At 41.0% G+C, this 22,707-nt stretch overlaps 1 protein-coding gene across 3 annotated transcripts; it reads left to right on the forward strand.

Moving 5' to 3' along the window:
* The first annotated feature begins 1,749 nt into the window (after window positions 1-1,749).
* Window positions 1,750-20,680, forward strand: LOC121329041 (GATA-binding factor 2-like). Of its 3 annotated transcripts, none has more exons than XM_041274302.1 (7): window positions 1,750-1,922; window positions 11,268-11,758; window positions 12,616-13,209; window positions 15,423-15,571; window positions 17,724-17,849; window positions 19,238-20,010; window positions 20,246-20,680. In XM_041274302.1, the coding sequence occupies exons 2-6, from the start codon at window positions 11,524-11,526 to the stop codon at window positions 19,523-19,525; spliced, it is 1,392 nt and encodes a 463-aa protein (XP_041130236.1). In that variant the 5' UTR covers window positions 1,750-1,922; window positions 11,268-11,523; the 3' UTR covers window positions 19,526-20,010; window positions 20,246-20,680. The 3 variants fall into 3 exon arrangements, with proteins under 3 accessions (XP_041130236.1, XP_041130235.1, XP_041130237.1); XM_041274301.1 differs by lacking the exon at window positions 1,750-1,922 and adding an exon at window positions 10,686-10,961; XM_041274303.1 differs by lacking the exon at window positions 1,750-1,922 and adding an exon at window positions 10,686-10,961 and having other exon boundaries at window positions 15,426-15,571.
* Window positions 20,681-22,707: the final 2,027 nt, after the last annotated feature.

Consider the following 22,707-nt stretch of genomic DNA (forward strand, 5'->3'; position numbering starts at 1 on the left):
CACACACACACACACACACACACACGTATAATATAGAACCAAAGGGTCACACTTTTTAGCTGTCGCAAATGCATGTACAAGTGTAGGTAATAAAATCAGATGGACACAGCTTTTACAAATGAAACTCAAACACGGAGTTTCCGATCCTTTACTTTTTGTTTTGTCCTGTTTTTGCTTTTAAACCACAAGGTTCGCTTTGTAGAACCGGCTGTTGTCTTTTACAGAAGGGCTTTGTGACCCTATAGAGGAATTATGAGATGCCCTTCGTTGATGCCGGCTAGATTTGGATTTGGAGGTAATAGAATTCATCCTATCACAGTAAACTTCTTTCTTTTTTTTTTTTTTTTTTTTTTTTTTGCCCCGGTGTGAGGGGAGTCGCGAGCCCCTCAGCAGCGTTCTGCTGCACCTGCCCTGGCTGCTGCGCGCACGGGCCTGCAGTCTCGTGAAGGAGATTTACTGCGTTTTTGCATTTAAAAGAAGGGGCTCCCCTTTTCTCCGAGAATAACCAGATTTTTTTTTTTTTTTTGATGTGGGGTGCAGGGGTGGGGGGGTCCGTCTCACTTGAGACACCCCACCCTTTTATTTACCGTTTTAAACATGCACGCTTGCAGCCTGCAGAGTCTGCAGGGTTGCACATGACAATTGCAATTAAGGGTTATTTAAGTAAAAAGGGGGCTGGTTTTAAAACTAATAATAGTTTAATATGAAAGTCATTTCAACGCTGGAAAAAAGCTTGGGGAATTCTGGAGGCTAGAAAGCAATGTCTTCATGGGGTGTGATTGTTCTCTGTCAAGTCGTTCCTTTGTGAGCAATGGCCAGCCTCACCCCGGGCTAGAATATCTATATCCCGTGTTGGAGCTGCTTGTGACAGAGCGCAGAGCCGCTACAGGTAACATCTTTCTAATGGTACCAGGTGTGTAATTGTCAGTACAGCTGGGTTGGGTTTAATGCACCGTTCAGTTTGGGCTTCTGTGTGTAGTTCATATGGCTCTATACTATGAGGGTCACATTCTCAAAGCATTCTCCGCCGTGTTAACTTATTAAGGGCTTCATTCTTTTACTCCACCGCCTACAGCGCAATTCTTCCAGAAAGGAGAGGAACGCGGCCAATACAATTACCAAACCAGAATTAAACGTCTCACACTTTTAAAAAATGCATCTTTAATGTAGTTTTTATTCCATTTAGAAAAACACAAATGCAGATATATATATATATATATATATATATATATATATATATATATATATATATATATATATATATATATATATATATATATATATATATATATATATATATATATATATGTGTAAAAAGAATAAAGTGATTTGCCCGTGGCTGTGGTTGTTGTTGTTCTTAGTGCATAGTCTGTAGAAATATACCCCCAGTCAGAGCATGCAGCATGCAACTCCATGCAAACTCATGCAACCTCAGGCAACATCCCATGTTTTTTTATTTAAACCCGATTTTTGGGGGTGGAAAGAATGTTGTTCTATACGAGTGTCCACAAAGCCAGCCCCGGAACGAGAGTGAGGCGTGGGTTCTCTCAGTCACACAGACTCAAATGAAGACCTCGCGTGTTCTCTACCTGCTGTCTCCTCTGTTTGCCAAGAACTCCGGCGGTGCGACAACCCGGAAGAAAGAGAGTTTGTATTCGTTCTGACGCCAGTCTTACGTGCAGCTATTTCTGTATACCCACCTGAGTATGACTGACAGATTATTTATTCCTCGGAAGAGTGTTAGACAGAGAGAGAGAGAGAGAGAGAGAGAGAGAGAGAGAGAGAGGCTCGCAAGCCGGAATGCGCGGTTTCTTTTCTTCAACTATATGTTAATTGTGCTGCAAACGCGGGTGACTCTTACTAAATTATACGGGGATCTGAAGCATTGAATTGCTCATCGCCGGCTATTCTTCTTCATCAAAGTGAGTATTGTCGCAAACTCCTTTCTGAATGCATACAGTTTGATTAGCTCGCTTGCGCTGTTCCAGTTCTGCTGTACTGATGTAATTCGCAAAGACTGTCTGTAACTCCAAGGGTGTCGGGGTGAATGCACTTGAGCTGTCCTATTTTAGCGGGATAAAGAGGATCTTTTTTATTCCAGTAATTAGGAAACTCTTTCTGTGTGCTCTTGTAGTTGCTTTTCTTCGGTGTTGGGTTTCCTGCGCAGTGTTATAACAAGGGCAGTTACAGTTTCTGCAGCGTGCTCCTGATTGAGTTGAAGGGTTTGCGTGGATTCAAAATATTTCTAAAGGTCAAATGTACTGTTTTTCATCATTTAAAAAAATAAATAAGTGCAAGAGAATGTGTTACAAAACCAAAAAAGCATGAGTGCATTCACAGTACACCGCGCATTCACAGTGTATGATATTAATATTACTGCTGCTGCTGCTAATAATAATAATAATAATAATAATAATAATAATAATAATAATAATAATAATAATAATAATAATAATAAAACAGTAGTTATATACTCCTAAACTAAAACAACAGCAAAATGCATGTAAGAACGCGTAGGGAACGCTGTTGTTTCGACAGTTGCTCGTTTTTGTATTAATATTTCTGCAGAGCCGCGTCTCTTTTCTTGTTGATTCGTTTCTTTCTTGTCCTGTTAAACTCTGGAAGCGAGCAGCAGGCTGTGTCTCCCGGTGGAGAGCAGCGCCGGATCCCGCGGCACTGGGCAGGCTTGTTTGCGAGCTCGGAGTGTACACGAGGGCCGTGCATGCGAGCCGTGAAAGAAAGCAATACAGGAGAGATACCTTCCTGACAGGATCTCAGCGCTTCCGAAACTAGCTGCACACTAGCAGAGCAAAACTGCCGTTTACACAGAAAACACAGCCACCTGCAAAACCAATTACATAGACTAGAACTGCGAGGACCGCGGCGCGCCCAGTGTTATTATTATTATTATTATTATTATTATTATTATTATTATTATTATTATTATTATTATTTTGTCGCCACATATACGGTAATATAATTTAAATAGAGGATCACAACCAACATTGGTAAAAATGTAAAAACAGTTTGAAGAATGTCTTTTTTTTTATGTCAAATTCTCTAGCACAGAACAGTTAAGACGTATACGAAATGTAATCATTTTACGAAAAGGAAAATGTCTTGTTGATTCATCGATATATAATATCTATTATATATATATATATATAGATATATATATTGTATTCATATATATATATACACACACACACACACACACACACACACATATATATATATATATATATATATATATATATATATATATATATATATATATATATATATATATATATATGTGTGTGTGTGTGTGTGTGTGAAAAGGTTTTTAAAAAAATGTACACAAAAAGTTTAAAAGATTAAAAAATATTTTATTTTCAGATAAATAAAATGACTTTTATTTTATAAAAAAATTTTTAATCTTTTAAATTTTTGTGTACAATTTTTTAAAAAAGAAAGTATATACGGAAGTTAAAACTGGTGACGACAACACACATGACCCTGTATATATATATATATATATATATATATATATATATATATATATATATATATATATATATATATATATATTATGGGGAGATTTCTTCTTCCACTGACCAGTGCTTGAAGACATGTACCACCTGCTCCATCGACATCTCGGGTTATACTCGTACAGAACAGTCCCCCCTCTCTGTCGATCTCTCCGGAGACCGCTTTAATAAAATGGACAGAATCGCTAGTTAACCAGCCGTGTGGAAGCAGGCTAAACTGCGCTCAGACAGCCACGGAGATTCAGTTAACCCTGTGCTAAAGACCCGCGGCGGTGTGTCTTGACTGGCTTGATGACTGAATTCATTTAGTAAATCAGAAAGATGAACAGGAGCGCTCAGCAACACACGATCCAAACCGTGCCGCTGGATCAGTGCGAGGCAATGGCGTGCAAAGCAAAGTCACTAAAAAATAACCTGTCAGAAAAAAAGAAGTAAATAAAATAACATAAAAGCTGCTACGCATTTATAAATCTGTTGTATTTGGAAAATGATCTTTTTAACATCATTAATGTAGCACTGAAGGAAAAAAAAACACTACCATTTCATATTCGTTTTAAATTCACAGCTATGCTTGTATATTTCTGTTTCTCTATCTATAAATGTTGTGTGTGTTTGTATTTCTGCAGTTATCTGTACATCTGTCTATCTGAAATTGTGCGCTACACTTTCACAATGAAATCGCAATGTAATTCATTGAGGCTGTTTTAATTGCAATTATCTTAACTTTCTCATGAAGGGCTGTGAGCAGCTGTAGGGTTGCGTTGTCAATCAGGTATCAAACGCAAAGCCTGCTCGTTTTCCAGCAATAGCGGCGCATTGCACTCTACGCCATGGAGAGATGCCACCAGTGTACAGTACTGGCACTATACGCGTTTTAACCGTTCATTTGCGGTTGACTTCATTTCTATTTGACTTTTGCACTGTTGGTGTTGCAGCTTGGTCGCTGCATGGTGTAGTCTGGTAATATAATCGGTTTGAGCAATGTTTCCAGCGTGCGTTTTTAAACCATGTTGTTGCTGCAGCTATGTACAGTATGCTGAGCGCTGCTGGGAAAACAATGGGTTGATGATCTTTATAAGCGCGTTGTAGACGTGCTGCTCAGCGGTGTTCCCCTCGGTGCATGCGTGCAGTTAATAGCCTGTTTAAAAGGAGGAGGATCGCAGTTAGTATTTTACCAGGGACTACAGCAATAACAATCCGTACTAAGTGGAAAATTAGGATGAAAGGCTGTCATTCTGCTCGTGATTTACAGTCCTCTTGTGACTCTCCAACAAAGTTAATAGTTAATAAAAACATAGCGTGCCATAGGTGGGTCAAACAGGCAAATCAGTCAGTGCCAGAACCCGCTAGCCATGCGCGAGTATGGTACTGTGAAGCAGCTGTATTCGAGTAGAATGTGTTGTTGAAAAAAAAGGTATATCTAAATATATCCATTTAGCCGACATAAAGGGTTCAATGTTGTTTTGGAGTGTTTAAACTGTGCAGTAATAACGGGTGATTGAAAGAATTGGACTGTGTGCACAGGTTCAGTTACATCACCGATACAACAAACTTTTCCGTTTTTTTTTAATTAAAAGCAGACTATCTTAAAAACCATTGAAATATAACTCTTAAAAACAATCAAAATGTATCAGTGTTATTAATTGCATGCTCATAAAAACAACATGTGCATTCTGTGTCCTCCGAATTATGTGCATGCAGTGTTGTATTTCATTAGTTCATCTTCAATAAGAGAAGGGGCTGTGCTGTGTTCATCTTCAATAAGAGAAGGGGCTGTGCTGTGTTCATCTTCAATAAGAGAAGGGGCTGTGCTGTGTTCATCTTCAATAAGAGAAGGGGCTGTGCTGTGTTCATCTTCAATAAGAGAAGGGGCTGTGCTGTGTTCATCTTCAATAAGAGAAGGGGCTGTGCTGTGTTCATCTTCAATAAGAGAAGGGGCTGTGCTGTGTTCATCTTCAATAAGAGAAGGGGCTGTGCTGTGTTCATCTTCAATAAGAGAAGGAGCTGTGCTGTGTTCATCTTCAATAAGAGAAGGGGCTGTGCTGTGTTCATCTTCAATAAGAGAAGGAGCTGTGCTGTGTTCATCTTCAATAAGAGAAGGGGCTGTGCTGTGTTCATCTTCAATAAGAGAAGGGGCTGTGCTGTGTTCATCTTCAATAAGAGAAGGGGCTGTGCTGTGTTCATCTTCAATAAGAGAAGGGGCTGTGCTGTGTTCATCTTCAATAAGAGAAGGGGCTGTGCTGTGTTCATCTTCAATAAGAGAAGGGGCTGTGCTGTGTTCATCTTCAATAAGAGAAGAGGCTGTGCTGTGTTCATCTTCAATAAGAGAAGGGGCTGTGCTGTGTTCATCTTCAATAAGAGAAGGGGCTGTGCTGTGTTCATCTTCAATAAGAGAAGGGGCTGTGCTGTGTTCATCTTCAATAAGAGAAGGGGCTGTGCTGTGTTCATCTTCAATAAGAGAAGGGGCTGTGCTGTGTTCATCTTCAATAAGAGAAGGGGCTGTGCTGTGTTCATCTTCAATAAGAGAAGGGGCTGTGCTGTGTTCATCTTCAATAAGAGAAGGGGCTGTGCTGTGTTCATCTTCAATAAGAGAAGGGGCTGTGCTGTGTTCATCTTCAATAAGAGAAGGGGCTGTGCTGTGTTCATCTTCAATAAGAGAAGGGGCTGTGCTGTGGTCATCTTCAATAAGAGAAGGGGCTGTGCTGTGTTCATCTTCAATAAGAGAAGGGGCTGTGTAAATACCCTGCTCTTCAGTTGATGTGGCTGGAAGGCCTGGGGTCACATGTTTATTGATGTGTGTCCAGATGCTGTATTTTAGTTTCTATTAAATGTTGGTCTGCTGGTTAAACAGCCTGAGTTGCCACACTTGTTAATTATAAGTAATTTTCATGCTTGCCCTTTTTATATTATTATTATTATTATTATTATTATTATTATTATTATTATTATTAAAACAGCAAGTAACATAGAAGGTCCAGAGGTGGTGGTTTCATCTTCAGATTAGCAGCGCTTGCTGTGCGTTTTAGGGGATCAGTGTAACATTACCTAGAGACACAGAGAGGAAAGGGTCATGACGGGATGAGTCATACAGTCATGCACAAAGAAAAAAGAAAGAAAGAAAGAAAGACTGTATCTCAAACCGTTTTATATCATCACCATTGTAATAAAATATATTATTATTATTATTATTATTATTATTATTATTATTATTATTATTATTATTATTATTATTATACAATTTAATGCAATTTCAAGACCTACCTACACACCTCCCTTACAAAATTGCATACAAAGTTAATACACTCAAGATGAAGTATAGTCATCAAGCTGTCTTTTGGTGTTTACTATGACATGCAAAATTGACATAAAAACGTGACCTTATCAGTGCCTTATACTTTATACAGAGAGAGAGAGAGAGAGAGAGAGAGAGAGAGAGAGAGAGAGAGAGAGGCGTGCAGCAGTCACACTAACTGCCAGAAAGTTTAGAAATTCTGTTTTCATTTATTGCACATGTAACATAATCTAATATCTAATGTTTAGACATGTATGATTCGCAAAAAAAACTCTCTCTCTCTCTCTCTCTCTCTCTCTCTCTCTCTCTCTCTCTCTCTCTCTCTCTCTCTCACACACACACACACACACACATACTCATGCTTTTATCTAATGCATTTTCAGGTGACTTGTTTATTTAACGATATACTGGCTCTGTATGCATAAAACGCCGGGTCTTTGATACTTATCGATCGCATCTCAAGTAAGATCCTTTAAAAGAAAGAAAACCCACTCGAAGGCGACAGTTTGCGTTTATACATAATTCCTCTGGCTTGCAAAACTGCAGGAACGCTAAAATGAAGACCAGGGATCTATTCTAACAGCCCATCCATATAGCTTTTTATCATCTTTACCTCAAAGATCAAGAGACATTTTTCGCGTTTTCTTTTCTTTTTTAAGTACAGAATAAGGGTAGATTCTCATTCTGCGTTTCAGGAACGGTCTCGTGGGACTACACTAAGCACCGTATTGCTTCCCCCCCATTCCCATATTATTAAAAGTTCATTTCCTGGTGATTTTTTTTTCCAGCAGAGATGACGTCAAGCTCCCGGCGTCAAAGTGGCTGCCTGACTGTCGAGAGGCCGGAATGAAAAGACTGCCTCCTGTTACCCAATTACAAACTGCCAATCCTTCAATCCCCGAAAAACTGTAATGCAAAGACCCCAAATATAAGGAGGGGGGGGATAGATAGGGAGGGAGAGAGAGGGGGAGAGATAGGGAGGGAGGGAGAGAGAGAGAGAGGGAGAGTGAATGACAAGGACAGAATGAGAAACATCCCCCGGGGTGTCGGTTACACAGCTATGAGTCTCCAGATCAGCCAGAGGCGAGGGAGGCCAGCCAGCCAGCCAGCTCAGTCGCTTTGCATTTTACAAATAGGCTCGAGATGCATTCGTCGAATGCCCGCCTTTTGATTTTTTTTTAAAGGTTAAACCCCGGGGTTTTACACTTTGTACAACAACAAGGTAACTGTCTGCCTTCCACTGCTTTATATCACCGTGTGGTGCGCTTGAGTTTCTGCAACGCGCAGAACTTAAATGAGCGTACATCTGCTGAAACAAGCATATGGGCTACTGAGCTTGAATATTATATAACATCTCTCTAAATATCATGCTATCTATCTATCTATCTATCTATCTATCTATCTATCTATCTATCTATCTGACTAGCTATCTATCTATCTGTCGATCGATCGATATTGTAATAATACTATACAATATGATTGATATTTTCACGCATCATTCTGAAATATATTTAAGTGATCCTAGACAATAGCGCTTGATCAATAATGTTAATACACACACACACACACACACACACACACACACACACACACACACACACACACACACAGAGACACACACACACACACACACACACACACACACACACACACACACACAAACACACACACACACACAGACACACACACACAGAGAGAGAGAGAGAGAGACACACACACACACACACACACACACACACAGAGACACACACGCAGACACACACATACACACACACACACACACAGACACACACACACACACACACACACACACACACACATACACACACACACACACACACACACACACACACACACATACACACACACACACACTAATAAATAAATGAATAAATAGATAAATACATATTTTTCTTGAGGGGAACATCTCGTTTCACCTGGAGTCACGGAGGCCCAATTAGTGCTCCTGGTATACCGTGTCAGATATTCCCCTTGTAAATAATAATAATAATAATAATAATAATAGGCATGCGTGTGTTTTCCTGTTCGGTGACGCGTTTACTCAACACTGCACAGTAGGCGCATTTTGTACAGTAGCCAGTATTGAATGGAAAGTATATAGAAGCATGTGAAAGCAGTCGTGCTGTCGTGTAACTCCGGGCAGGTTAACGTGCCCTCTCTGGTATAGCAGTTTTGTTTCGTGGTTCGCCGCGATCTTCTAAAAACAAACAGGTCTTACTGAATGACGGCTGGCAATACAAGGCTTCTCCCTGCTTCACCAGGGCCATGTACTAACATGTGGAGTGTGTAACATCTACCTGTCCCACTGTGTGCCTGCTTCTCTCACCGCGCCTCGGCAATGCAACGCAGCTGAACACGAGCAATGCAGGGCTGCGGAAAGACGTGCCATTCATTAACTAGGGGCTTTCATCAAGGCACAGAGAGGCGAGAAAGATGCGCACAGGACAGCTCATGTTTTTCATCAGCCTTTTTCTTTTAATTTTTTTGCAGTCATCATATTGTCTCTGTATATGAACATTTTAGACATTTTAGAAGTTAGTGTGAAATCCGTGGATTTCGAGAAGTTGCGTGCCAAAACTTAAAAAAGAACAAAACATTATACATTATAAAATAGATTCATATATAGGAAACTTAACATGCCACAGCATATATTTAAAGTTGATTCGGACCCTTCTTTGGTTTTGTTCACGCGTGGCCGCGTTATCATCCAGGCGTTGAGTTTTGATAAAGAAAGGGCCCGATTGTGGCTCTCTGTAAACGCGCTCCTGTGTTCTTCTGTCTTGATTGCTAATCAGATTTATTGGCGACACAGTGTCTTGGGCACCGGTTCGTGTTTGCAGAGGAATAGATCACTCCTTGGCATCAGATAATTGCTGGTTAGGGTTAACAAACCCTCGCTAATAGCAACAATCCCGTTTTATGGCCATCTCACGCCCATGCTGGATAAGAGTGACCGGAGAGAAGGAGGCTTTCACATGTAAAGTGATGTTTGATCACCCGTTTTCATAGACACAAACTGTTTTTCTAAGAGGACTGTTTCATTGTTAGTTGGAAGAACAGGGCTAACACAGAGCTGCTGCTGTTTCACCCGATAAAACATGTAGGCTGTATAGCAGTGAGCTGTTCATTAATGGGTTTTTTTTTTTTTGTAATTATTTGATTTTTTTTTAACACAGAATTTTGGAAAACAGAAAAATTAAAAAATATATATATATGAACACACACACACATATTTAAACAGCTGAAGAAGGGGTTTTGCCCGAAACATCCTGAAAATTAAATCTGTTTTAATTCTTTAAACCTTTTGTGTACATTTTTTGAAATATATTAGATATTCTAATATATATATATATATATAGTTAACGTGGTTAGAATAAATTTTAAACGTATTATGACAATCTATAATAAATAAATAAATAAATAAGCATGCCTTTGTACCGTTAATGTCTTAAATGGAATAACACAAAATAATCACATTATTATCAGTTTGCTATAAAGATCGCATTGCATGACGTTTATTCATTATTCATTAAGTAATAATAATAGGATTCCCCCCCCCCCCCCCCCAAACACAGACACAAGGAGGGTCATTAGTAACAATTGATGAGAGTCTGTGCTTTAAAGATCTCAATAAATGACCTTTTGTGATTAATATGTTTTGGTGGTAAGCCCAGGTTTTTTTTTTTTTTTTTTTTTAAGGTAACATACACACAAAAACTCATTTGAATGTTTGATTTTTTTTTTTTTTTGGGGGGGGGGGGGGGGGGGGGGGGGCCAATGGCAGCGTGGCTGCGTTCTGATTGGCTGGGGCGAGGTTATTAGGAACGCGTAGCCCGACTCTCAGTGCATGTCTACAGAAATTACTGGCGCCAGGGTTGACAGTGGCTGCTGCTTGAGCTGTCGCTAAAAGGCCAGTTTTTTTTTAGTTGGGCTTCCAAGCAGCTGAACAGAGCAGTCTCGCCTGAACTCATGCAGGAGACATTCAGAGAACCTGCAAGCGCAACTGCGTATACCTGGATACAGCGCCTGTCTGTTCTTTACATAGATACAAGGAATATCACCTGGGTCGTTTGCTTTTAAAGATTGCATGTGTTTATTTCAACGCCTGCTGGGAACTTGTAAGTATACTTTTATTTTTAAAACAGCAGGCATTATGTTTTTATTCGGTATTGTTTAATTTACTTTAAAATTCAGAGGCGTGTGTAATATATTTGGTTATTGTGTTAACGGTCTTATCACCCTCTGTGCATTTTTTATTAAGATTTATAAAGCAGTTTAAAGCCTATCGTGTCATCTGTTGCTTTATCCACATGCCCTTTGAAAACGTGCATTCTCTCAAAGTGTTCAGAATGTCATTAAAAGCTGAAAAGTGCATTGTGTGCTTTGGAATAAAACTTGATGACGTGAGCTCTCTTTTTGTTTAGGTCCTGGAGTTTTGAATGGTTGTGCGCGCATCTGACAGCGGGTTTCAGAGTTTAAAAAGCACAGAATCAACAGTCTGGACTCTTTTTCTTCTTTTTGTTTAAGTTCTTTTTCGAACTGTCACCAATCTTTAAGCAGTTCCCTGCAGACTGAAAGCAAAGGAGAAGAAGAAAAAAACTCACAAAAATAGTTTGTGTTTTTAAAACTAAAACAGTCTCTCTCGTCACACACACACACACACTCACTCACTCGCACAAAATGGAAATAGCAACCGACCAGCCTCGCTGGATGGCTCACCATCACGCCGTGCTAAACGGACAGCACCCCGATTCTCATCACCCGGGGCTGGCTCACAATTACATGGACCCGGCCACGCAGCTTCTGCCCCCGGACGAGGTGGACGTGTTCTTTAACCATTTGGACTCGCAAGGGAACCCCTACTACCCGAACTCGGCGCACGCCCGGGCACGAGTGTCCTACAGCCAGGCTCATGGTAAGTCGTGTCTCCAGTCAGTGTCACGGTGCTGCTTTTATGGACAGATCGTTTTTATTTATTGATTTACATAAGAGTTTGCATGCGCCTCTGAAGTTTGGTGTTCGGTTGTCAGTTATACAATGCATTCAAACAGAGCAAATACCTGATATAAATTATAAACTGACTGATGGCAAGTGCTGCCAATGTAATCAATGTAATAACATTGCTGTTATTATTATTATTATTATTATTATTATTATTATTAATAATAATAATAATAATAATAATAATAATAATAATAATAATAATAATAATAATATTAGCTATAGGAAACTTACTTGTAAGTTTCACTGTATTAAAGTCGTTGGAATAAAAAAGAAAAAAAGGAAGCAGAGACTTTGAACCACTAAAGGGAGGGTTTCGGAGAGTTCACTGAGAATAACAATACACGCAGCACTTCCCGGATATGGAGTCAAATGTAAAGGGCTAATATTGTGCGTGTCGGAGAGGAGTTGCGTTCGGAGAAGCTGTCCAGACGGCCAGAGCCAACCGGGTCTCTCTTGCCTGCTCTTATTTTCTACTGTGCTTGTGTCGTGTGTCTTTTAACGCCTGCACTGATCTAGCCTGTACAAGGCTACAAAAGGTCTATATAATATGTATTGCTTTGGTTACAAGGGTTATGTGCTTTTTTGCTTTACTGACTGTATCTGATTGAAACGTTTTTATATAGTTGCTGCGCTATTGCTATTAATAACGGCAATACCTGCTGATGTGACGTGTTTATAGCGTTTCCGTTCCATTCTTACTACCCTGCAACGGCTCAATCTCTCAGTATAGATATATATTGTTCAACATGCCTCATAAACTTTTTGCAGCTCGCTTGACCGGGGGCCAGGTCTGCCGACCTCACCTCATCCACAGCCCCGGGATCTCTTGGCTTGACAGCGGGAAAGCAGCTCTGTCAGCCGCCCATCACCACAACGCCTGGGCGGTGAGCCACTTCACCAAACAGGGCCTCCACCCGGCCAATACCGGGGCACCAGGCGGCTTGTCAGCGGTGTACCCTGGCAGCAGCGGCGCCAGCACAAGCACCGTATCCTCGCTCACTTCAGCCTCCCACTCCAGCCAGCACCTCTTCAGCTTCCCTCCCACTCCGCCCAAGGATGTCTCTCCAGATCTGGGCGCAGCGTCCCCCTTGTCCGCTAGGTTAGACGAAAAGGAGTCTCTCAAATACCAGGTCTGCCTGGCAGAAAGCATGAAGATGGAAGGATCAAGTCCACTGCGGAGCAGTCTGGCGTCGATGGGATCCCAGACCACGTCCACTCACCACCCGATACCCACTTACCCCACTTACTCTCTGCCCGGAGCGCATGAGTACGGCGGAAGCCTTTTTCACCCCGGTAGCCTCCTCGGGAGCGCTTCATCGAGCTTCACCCCAAAATGCAGGAGCAAAACCAGGTCATGTTCAGGTAAGACTAGTGCTCCATAATACATGTATTATTATTATTATTATTATTATTATTTATTATTATTATTATTAATATTATAATAATAATAATAATAATAATAATAATAATAATAATAATAATAATAATAATAATAATAATAATAATATATTAGCATTAGCTCAAAGAACCAGCTGTTGAAAAGATCTATATGTTGTAGAGTCTCTCTCTCTCTCTCTCTCTCTCTCTCTCTCTCTCTCTCTCTCTCTCTCTCTCTCTCTCTCTATATATATATATATATATATATATATATAATATTATATAGTACTAGAAGTTCGGTGTTTTCACGATTTCTAAATGATATGTATGGTTAATGTTCCATGACTCAGAATAAAGATTTTATGATTGTATAAAGTTGTACATGACTAATAACTTAAAAGAAAAATGATAGTGTACTATTCATAGTTTTGAATTTAGTAAATTAAATGGAAGTTTTGCTCTCAAGGTAAATTTGTTTATTCCTTTTTAGCCTTATTTTTATCTTTTTTTTGTTGAAAATTCAAAATAGTTATTGCACTGCAGTAAAATACGATAGCGATTTCTCTGAGCAGAGCCTGGAAATGGCACGCTCTGTTTAAAACGCATTCGGTTGAGCTAAGCTGAAGTGAGTGTTCTGAAGGGGTCTCTAATGTCTGTTAATTGCTCTCAATTAATGTTTAAATTGCGTTGGTAAAAACGTTCAGGAGTTTAAAACAAGCTCGACTTCGAAGCCCATCCTTTTGCACTGTTGTTTTTACAGTGTAGTTCAAGTGTGACCCACTGTTTTGTGGGTGTAGTCTGCGGGTTTATCTTATCTGTTGGAGTTGTTAAATCTTGTTCTAAGCTCTTATCGGCTTTTAATTACCCCTCACGTAAACGTTTTATCACGTTTAATCACCGTCACGTAAACGAGCTCAGCTATAAGAGCATTTGAACAGAGTTTTCAATAAACACGCAAGCATTACCGGGATCACAGAATACCGGCTCTCCTTTCCTTTTGAAAAATAAACGATTATTAAAATTAGATCCATGTAAACAAACAAAAAATAATAATAATTTTGATACAACATTACATAATAATATTTTTTTTCAGTGGCGTCTTTGTTTATATAGCCTGTAATAATTACCCTTAATTTAGAAATACTGAACCCTTCCCCTTTTTCGGCAGCTGGTGGTCCTCATGGTGTTGTTATTAAAAGTATTAGCTCATTTCTGATTAGTAGAAGCGTGTGGACTGCCGGTCACGAAGCTTTGGTAATGTTTGTTTTTAGTAAACGCTTCTTGAATCACGACACAGTGACTCCGGGCGGTTCCTGTGTACCGCAGTGCGGGCAGGGCACGACCTGAAGAGTCTCCATCGGCCTGGAACCCTAACAAACCATAACCATCAACAAGGACACGTCAACACATCAAACACCCAGCAGCAGCCTGAACACACACTGCAGCACACACAACGCAGCACACACAACCCAGCGCACACTGCAGCACACACAACGCAGCACACACAACCCAGCACACACAACCCAGCACACACAACCCAGCGCACACTGCAGCACACACAACGCAGCACACACAACCCAGCGCACACAACCCAGCGCACACTGCAGCACACACAACGCAGCACACACAACCCAGCGCACACAACCCAGCGCACACTGCAGCACACACAACCCAGCGCACACTGCAGCACACACAACCCAGCGCACACTGCATCACACACAACGCAGCACACACAACCCAGCGCACACAATCCAGCGCACATTGGAACTCTTTTGCTTTGTTACTTTGTTCCGTCTCCTAAAATACACGCACCTTGATGGATGTGAACAGTTTTCTGACAATGTTAAAACACTCCCCATTGTATTGCCATGCAAGATAACCCGTTTTGTTATTTGTTGTCAAAAAATTAAATGCTAAATATTTGTATTTAAAAGGCGGGAGGGTAGAAACTTTATTTAACTTATAATGTAATCATGTAATTAAAAGGCCGTTCACATAAAATGTAATCTTAATTTAGATAAACCCTCCCACTCGTATCTATTATTATTATTATTATTATTATTATTATTATTATTATTATTATTATTATTATTATTATTATTATTATTGCTGTTGTTGTTTTAAGTTTTTAACGTGCCTTTCCGGGGTGTAAAAAGTTACACGTTGAGTAACACATCTTTCCTTTTCTGTTTCATAAGCAGAGGGTAGAGAATGCGTCAACTGCGGGGCCACGTCGACCCCTCTGTGGAGGCGAGACGGCACCGGGCACTATCTGTGTAACGCCTGCGGGCTGTACCACAAGATGAACGGGCAGAACCGACCGCTCATCAAGCCCAAAAGGAGACTGGTATGTACTGATCCTGTAATACAACAAACCTTACTGAGACATCACCATTTATGTGTGGCTCTGTTTCTTTTTAGAGTGTAATTTTACAATATAGAGTGAACGGCTTTTTCTTTCTTTTTTTATGAATTATAATATTCGGTGGCCTTGATCCAAAGTGAAAGTGTGTGCATAAATTGTAAATATATAAATGATTTAGAAAAATGACAGAAAACGCCAGAGCCTCTTTTCAGCCTTGTGTTTAATAGTACGTGTTTTATGCGTTCCACACCACCAAAGGTAATATTAAATAACTTTTCTGATTTGAAATGTTCCGAAATAATTGTGACTTCTTATAGCACTGCCATAGAGAACAGTGCTATGGCCTGTCCTTTACAGCACACCGCCCTTGAGCAAGAGGCTGGTAGACCTACAAGTGCCAAATCGTCGCTCCTTTCTGCAAATGGAAACTCGTGAAACATTGCACCATCTCTTTCTAAATACTACTATAATAATAATAATAATAATAATAATAATAATAATAATAATAATAATAATAATAATTACAATTACAAAACGAAGCGTAATTTAATTTAAAAACACGTTATATATAAATGTGTCATCAGTAGTTTGCTCCTATTAACGCACAGGGAAACACAATAAATGGTCTGACAGCTTTTGTGTATAGCAGAAGGTAAATATGGTCATTCAGACGAGCTCAGGAAATCATTTAAAGAAATAACGGTACCCGAATAAGCCTAAAGCTAAGCTTTTAAACAATTCAAAGGCCACGGTGCATTGGAAACGCCACGCCATCATGTCAGATAGGGTACTCAGAGGAATCACGTACTTATTTGACATTTTTAGTTGTGTTTAGTTCGACGGGGACGGCGTATTATTTATGTCTCTATGTACTGTCAACTCATAGAGGTTGTTCTCTCTCAGGCCCAGACGCACCCCGCCGCCCAATTTAAAAAAAAAAAATAAAACAGCGCCATTCTTTTTCCATGGAGTCAGTCGCCCATATACTTTGTACTTCAATGCAAGTGTTTTTCAGAGTCCTCTCAGCTCTCAACAGTTGTTTCCTATCCGGATATCTGAAGTTCAGCGATAAGGAAACTGGTCGCTCTGTTTCCGGGCTCGGCAGTCTTTTCATAGTTTCTATAATCGATGCTTGCCAATGCTCCATGCAAGCGGCTCTGGAATTACTGTTTACCCGAGCAATTACCAAAAAGAGAGAGGCTAGGGAAATAAATAGATTTTGTTCTGCCTCGCTGTTTTTTTTTTTTTTTTTTTTTTTTGTCAAGTCTTGTTATTTTGCCTGAATAAATATTCTCACCGTATTTTGGCTTGTGGATTTTTAGGGGAAGGGGGGGCGGGGGGGTAAATGAAAAGATCAGATGCATATTGCGCACACTGCCTTGTACAAAAAGCACGTGTGGTATGATTTGAAAAGCTAGTCGTGTATTGTCTTGTTAAGTCACAGCCTAAAAATGACATCTTGCCTGTTTAATTCGATATTTTACTATAAAAGTCGAGGCATCTAAGCTAACTATAGCTGCCGTCTCCAGTTTTGCGTTGGCAGTAAATGTTATATTATCTGTGTAGCATAAGAAAAGTGAAACGCTTGTTTACAGCATTTCACAAAAAAATAATGTCAGCGTATAAAAACACCTGTAGCCTACCTACAAATACACTTTCATACATTCAAAACTGAAAAAAAAACACCGCCGAGCTACAAAGAGAGTTAATCAATGCGGCCATGCGGCCCGATTTATTGATCAAACTTTCTTCACAAAATGTGATATATAGCTTCAACTTTTAACTATATCACATTTTAAAGCTAAAGCTAGATAAAGCTTTTGTATAATTGCAATATTAAGCATATTAATATATATATATATATATATAATATATATATATATATATATATATATATATATATATATATATATATATATATATATACTATATATATTATATATATAATATTATATTATATATATATGATAATGACTAAAACTTAATACTTTATTTATTTATTGATTGATTTTTCCATTGTTTTTACAAATTTTGGACTTTTTAACGACTCATTGATTGATTTACTGATTGATTAACTCGTCAATTAATTAATTGATTAATTCCCGTCATTAATTTAATTGAATTTAATTTCTAGTCTGCTGCCAGAAGAGCGGGGACCTGTTGCGCCAACTGCCAGACAACCACAACCACGCTGTGGCGACGCAACGCTAACGGGGACCCGGTGTGTAACGCGTGCGGGCTGTATTACAAGCTGCACAATGTGAGTATACCGCACCCGAGCGCGGCGCCGCTTCTGCCCGTTTGTACCGAATCAGTCAGGGGTAACAGGCGCTGTATTGACAGGAGAAGCTTCGGTGGCAGTTTTCCTGCGTGTGTGTGTGTGTGCCAGTGCGTGTTCAGTTCGGGGGCGGTTTTCCTGTGTGTGCCAGTGTGTGTGTGCCAGTGCGTGTTCAGTTCGGGGGCGGTTTTCCTGTGTGTGTGTGTGTGTGTGTGTGTGTGTGTGTGTGCGTGTTTTCAGTGGGGACAAGTTTTCCTGTGTGTGTGTGTGTGTGTGTGCGTGTGTGCCAGTGCGTGTTCAGTTCGGGGGCGGTTTTCCTGTGTGTGTGTGTGTGTGCCAGTGCGTGTGTGCCAGTGCGTGTTGTGTGTGCCAGTGGGCGGTTTCCTGTGTGTGTGTGTGTGGTGTGTGTGTCACGCCCAGTGTTGGGGGCAGGTTTACTGTGTGTGTGTGCGTGTGTGTTCGTGTGTGTGTGTGTGTGCCAGTGCTGTGCCAGTGTGTGTGTGTGTGTGTGTGTGTGCCAGTGCGTCTTCAGTCTGGGGGCGGTTTTCCTGCGTGTGTTTGTGTGTGCCAGTGCGTGTTCAGTTTGGGGGCGGTTTTCCTGTGTGTGTGTGCCAGTGCGTGTGTGCCAGTGAGTGTTCAGTTCGGGGGCGGTTTTCCTTTGTGTGTGTGTGCGTGTGTGTGTGTGTGTGCCAGTGCGTCTTCAGTCTGGGGGCGGTTTTCCTGCGTGTGTTTGTGTGTGCCAGTGCGTGTTCAGTTCGGGGGCGGTTTCCCCGAGGGGCTACACGCTGTCATTGTAAGTTGGCTTCACCGATGCGCGCTTCTTGTCAAGAAGGCTCAATAAATATTAGCTTGGCTTCTGTCTGTTTAGCATGAAAAAAGAAACAAAACAAAACAATGACAAACTACAATAAGCTTTAGTTAAATGTGGTTTGATAATAAAACTACATTAAAAAAAAAATTCTAAATAAATCACTCGGTGTGACTTTAAGGCCAGTCTGGTGCAAGATCACGGAGTTTGAAACAAAAAGAACACAGATGGTTCTTTCGTTACTTTGTTATCTTAAAGTGGCAATTTCGAACCCTAGCTATCCTAATATAATTAGACCCGCTGTGTGGCTGCTGCTTTACAATTAGCAGCGATCCATGAGATCCTTCATCATAGCAGCATCAGAGCTCCGACTCCGACAAGTTTGGGAATTATGGAATTGTGAAATAAGAGGGGAACATTGTATTGCATTGTACTGTACTTTATTGAATTGTACTGTATTGCATTGTACTGTATTGATGTGTATTGTACTGTATTGTATTGCATTGTACTGCGCTGTATTCTGCCTGCACTAACCCCAGGTTATCCCCCTCCCTCTCTCCAGATAAACCGACCTCTCACCATGAAGAAAGAAGGCATCCAGACCCGCAACCGCAAGATGTCCAACAAAAGCAAGAAGAGCAGGAAGGGCCCCGACTGCTTCGAGGAGTTCTCCAAGTGCATGCACGACAAGCCCTCCTCCTTCAGCGCCGCTGCCCTGTCAGGGCACATGCCTCACATGGGCCACCTGCCCCCCTTCAGCCACTCGGGACACATCCTGCCCACCCCCACGCCCATCCACCCCTCTTTCGGGCACCCCCACCACGCCAGCATGGTGTCCGCCATGGGGTGAACCCCTCCACCCCCCAGCACAGGGGAGGAGGAGGATGAGGGGGGATTGGACTGCAGACTCACTGCCAGGGAGAGCGCTGGTGGTGTGGAGGGCATGGCTTTCAATGCATTCATTCGGACACCAGGAGGAAACATTTATGGACCAATGTGTGACTTGGAGATGTTTTCGGTAGGGCTGTGGAGAGGAATGTTCCTGTGAGGAAGGAGGCTGTTTTTTTTTTTTTGGTTCTCAAGCAGGAATGTGTGGACACTGCCGGTAAAGCGATTTGGCACACGTTTCAGTCACCAAATCACCGCTGATCAACCAACTAACTAGCAGACCAGTGAACTACTCTCCCCCCCTAGCCCTCTCTCACCCAGCTGCTTCAAACCTGAATCAGAACCCTGGCCATCTCTCTGAACCAGGATAAAGCTTCAGAGAAGAGATGCTTTGATTTCTAACTGTGAATATTGTAAATGAAGAAGAAGCAGCATACAATGTACAAGGTCTCACTTACTGACTCTGTGTGTGTGGGGGGGGGGGGGGGGGGGTCTCAACCATTATATAGATCTATATAGATACATAGAGTGATGCTGGATTACTGATCATGGTCTACTTCTGTTTTAAAGGACTATAAGAAAAAAAGAAATAAGGTTTATAATGAACTTATTATTATTATTATTATTATTATTATTATTATTTATTTTTCATTCTGCTTTTTCTTTTTGGTTGATGTTTCAGAGAAGACTCTTTACATCATTTCGTTTCTCTGAGAAAGCTGTTTTACTCGTCAGAGATCATCGAGCCACCGTTCCTGTAGGCATGTCTGAGCTGTTAGTGAGGAGAACGTGGATCTGTCTTAATGGAAGTGTTTGCTGATTCATTTGAATTGGGGAGGGGAGGAGTTTTCGGAGGATTGTCCCACAATTTAATCTACTGATTATTATTTTTCTCCTTTTAAAATATTTATGTCCTTATCCCAAATTACATTTATTAAAAAAAAAAGGAAAAAAAAAGTATTTGGTTGACTTGTTGTAGTTTTCAATATGTTAAAAGTTATCGTGATGATTCCTAGTGTGTGGAAGCCTTATGGTAAACTATAGTAAATGCGCAGTATAACCATGGGAAAAGTGATGGGTAAAAATACCAGGCAAATTTACTGTGGTGAATTTTTATAAGGGAAATCAATCAACTTTTATGAAATAAAAAAAAAATCTATACAAATTGTTTCTATATATATATATATATATATATATATATATATATATATATATATATATATATATATATATATAATATATATATATATATATATATATATAATTTTTATTCATATAAGTTGTAGTGATTGATTTCCCTTATAAAAATTTTTACAGTAAATTTTATAATAAATAGACGTGATGGTTTTGTGTTCCCCCATTTAATGTCCATCAGCTATGCATCGTTAAGAAATCCCCCCCCAAGAAAAACATACAAGAACAAACAAACAAAAACTAATAAAACTCCTTTTCGACTTCAAAAGATGTTTAATATTTCTAACAACAACAACAACAAGGACAATAATAATACTATTACTAAAACTCCAGCGTGATGTCACCACGGCTATTGTGCTCGCCCTCCCCAGCTCTATGGCAGTGCAGTCCCATACTGTAATAATGGGCGCTTTTATGAAACCCTCTGCCCACAATGCACTCGTGAGCAGAGCTTCACAGCGAGGTCAAGTCAAGAGAGGGAGGCAGGGAGGGAGAGCTCCAGAGAGGGAGGAGGAGGGACAGAGGGGTCTATAGCTGGACAGAGGAAGGAAAGCCAATCAACAGAGCCGGACTCTTGCAGTAGGAAAGTTCAACGAATCTCACCCAGCCGAGAGCAGAGGAAGCACTCCGTGGCATTGCTTCATCACAGCCCCCCCCCCCCCGTGTTTAAACTGCCGTGCCCATCTGAGGAAGTCATCTCACTGATGAAGAGATGATTAGAGGAGCACATAGCAGCACTCCGATAATGAAGATTGTTCATTGAGAATATTCTATCAGGAAAACTGCAGCCCTTAGTCATACTACTACTACTAATAATAATAATAATAAATAATAATAAGAAGAAGAATAGTAAGAATAATAATGCAGACAGTGATCCATCAATATATTGTGCCAATCCGTATCTGATTAGTATTAAAAAGAGGACAGTCAGATGTCAGCCCTTTTAGTTTGTAAGTGCTGTTTGCCCAAATCCATAAAACCCAGGAGTTAGTAAAATAATTAGTTGTTTTCAATCATTTCTTTTATTATGAATGAAGTACGGTTTGATATATTAATAAAACAGTTTTAGTCTGCTTTTTATAAACAAAAATACAAATCTAGTACAGTTATTGCAAACTTTATTATTTTTTGCCATAGACCAAAAAAAAAAAAAAAGCCCTTATACATTTTCCATTGGAAGCATGTAATGGTGATTAGGGTGCCGGCCGTGCACGCTGTGTGATTCTGAAGGCAGGCTGGGCCGTGCACGCTGTGTGATTCTGAAGGCAGGCTGGGCCGTGCACGCTGTGTGATTCTGAAGGCAGGCTGGGCCGTGCACGCTGTGTGATTCTGAAGGCAGGCTGGGCCGTGCACGCTGTGTGATTCTGAAGGCAGGCTGGGCCGTGCACGCTGTGTGATTCTGAAGGCAGGCTGGGCCGTGCACGCTGTGTGATTCTGAAGGCAGGCTGGGCCGTGCACGCTGTGTGATTCTGAAGGCAGGCTGGGCCGTGCACGCTGTGTGATTCTGAAGGCAGGCTGGGCCGTGCACGCTGTGTGATTCTGAAGGCAGGCTGGGCCGTGCACGCTGTGTGATTCTGAAGGCAGGCTGGGCCGTGCACGCTGTGTGATTCTGAAGGCAGGCTGGGCCGTGCACGCTGTGTGATTCTGAAGGCAGGCTGGGCCGTGCACGCTGTGTGATTCTGAAGGCAGGCTGGGCCGTGCACGCTGTGTGATTCTGAAGGCAGGCTGGGCCGTGCACGCTGTGTGATTCTGAAGGCAGGCTGGGCCGTGCACGCTGTGTGATTCTGAAGGCAGGCTGGGCCGTGCACGCTGTGTGATTCTGAAGGCAGGCTGGGCCGTGCACGCTGTGTGATTCTGAAGGCAGGCTGGGCCGTGCACGCTGTGTGATTCTGAAGGCAGGCTGGGCCGTGCACGCTGTGTGATTCTGAAGGCAGGCTGGGCCGTGCACGC

Source organism: Polyodon spathula, chromosome 16 (genome assembly GCF_017654505.1).
Source record: "Polyodon spathula isolate WHYD16114869_AA chromosome 16, ASM1765450v1, whole genome shotgun sequence".
Taxonomy (NCBI): Eukaryota; Metazoa; Chordata; class Actinopteri; order Acipenseriformes; family Polyodontidae; genus Polyodon; species Polyodon spathula.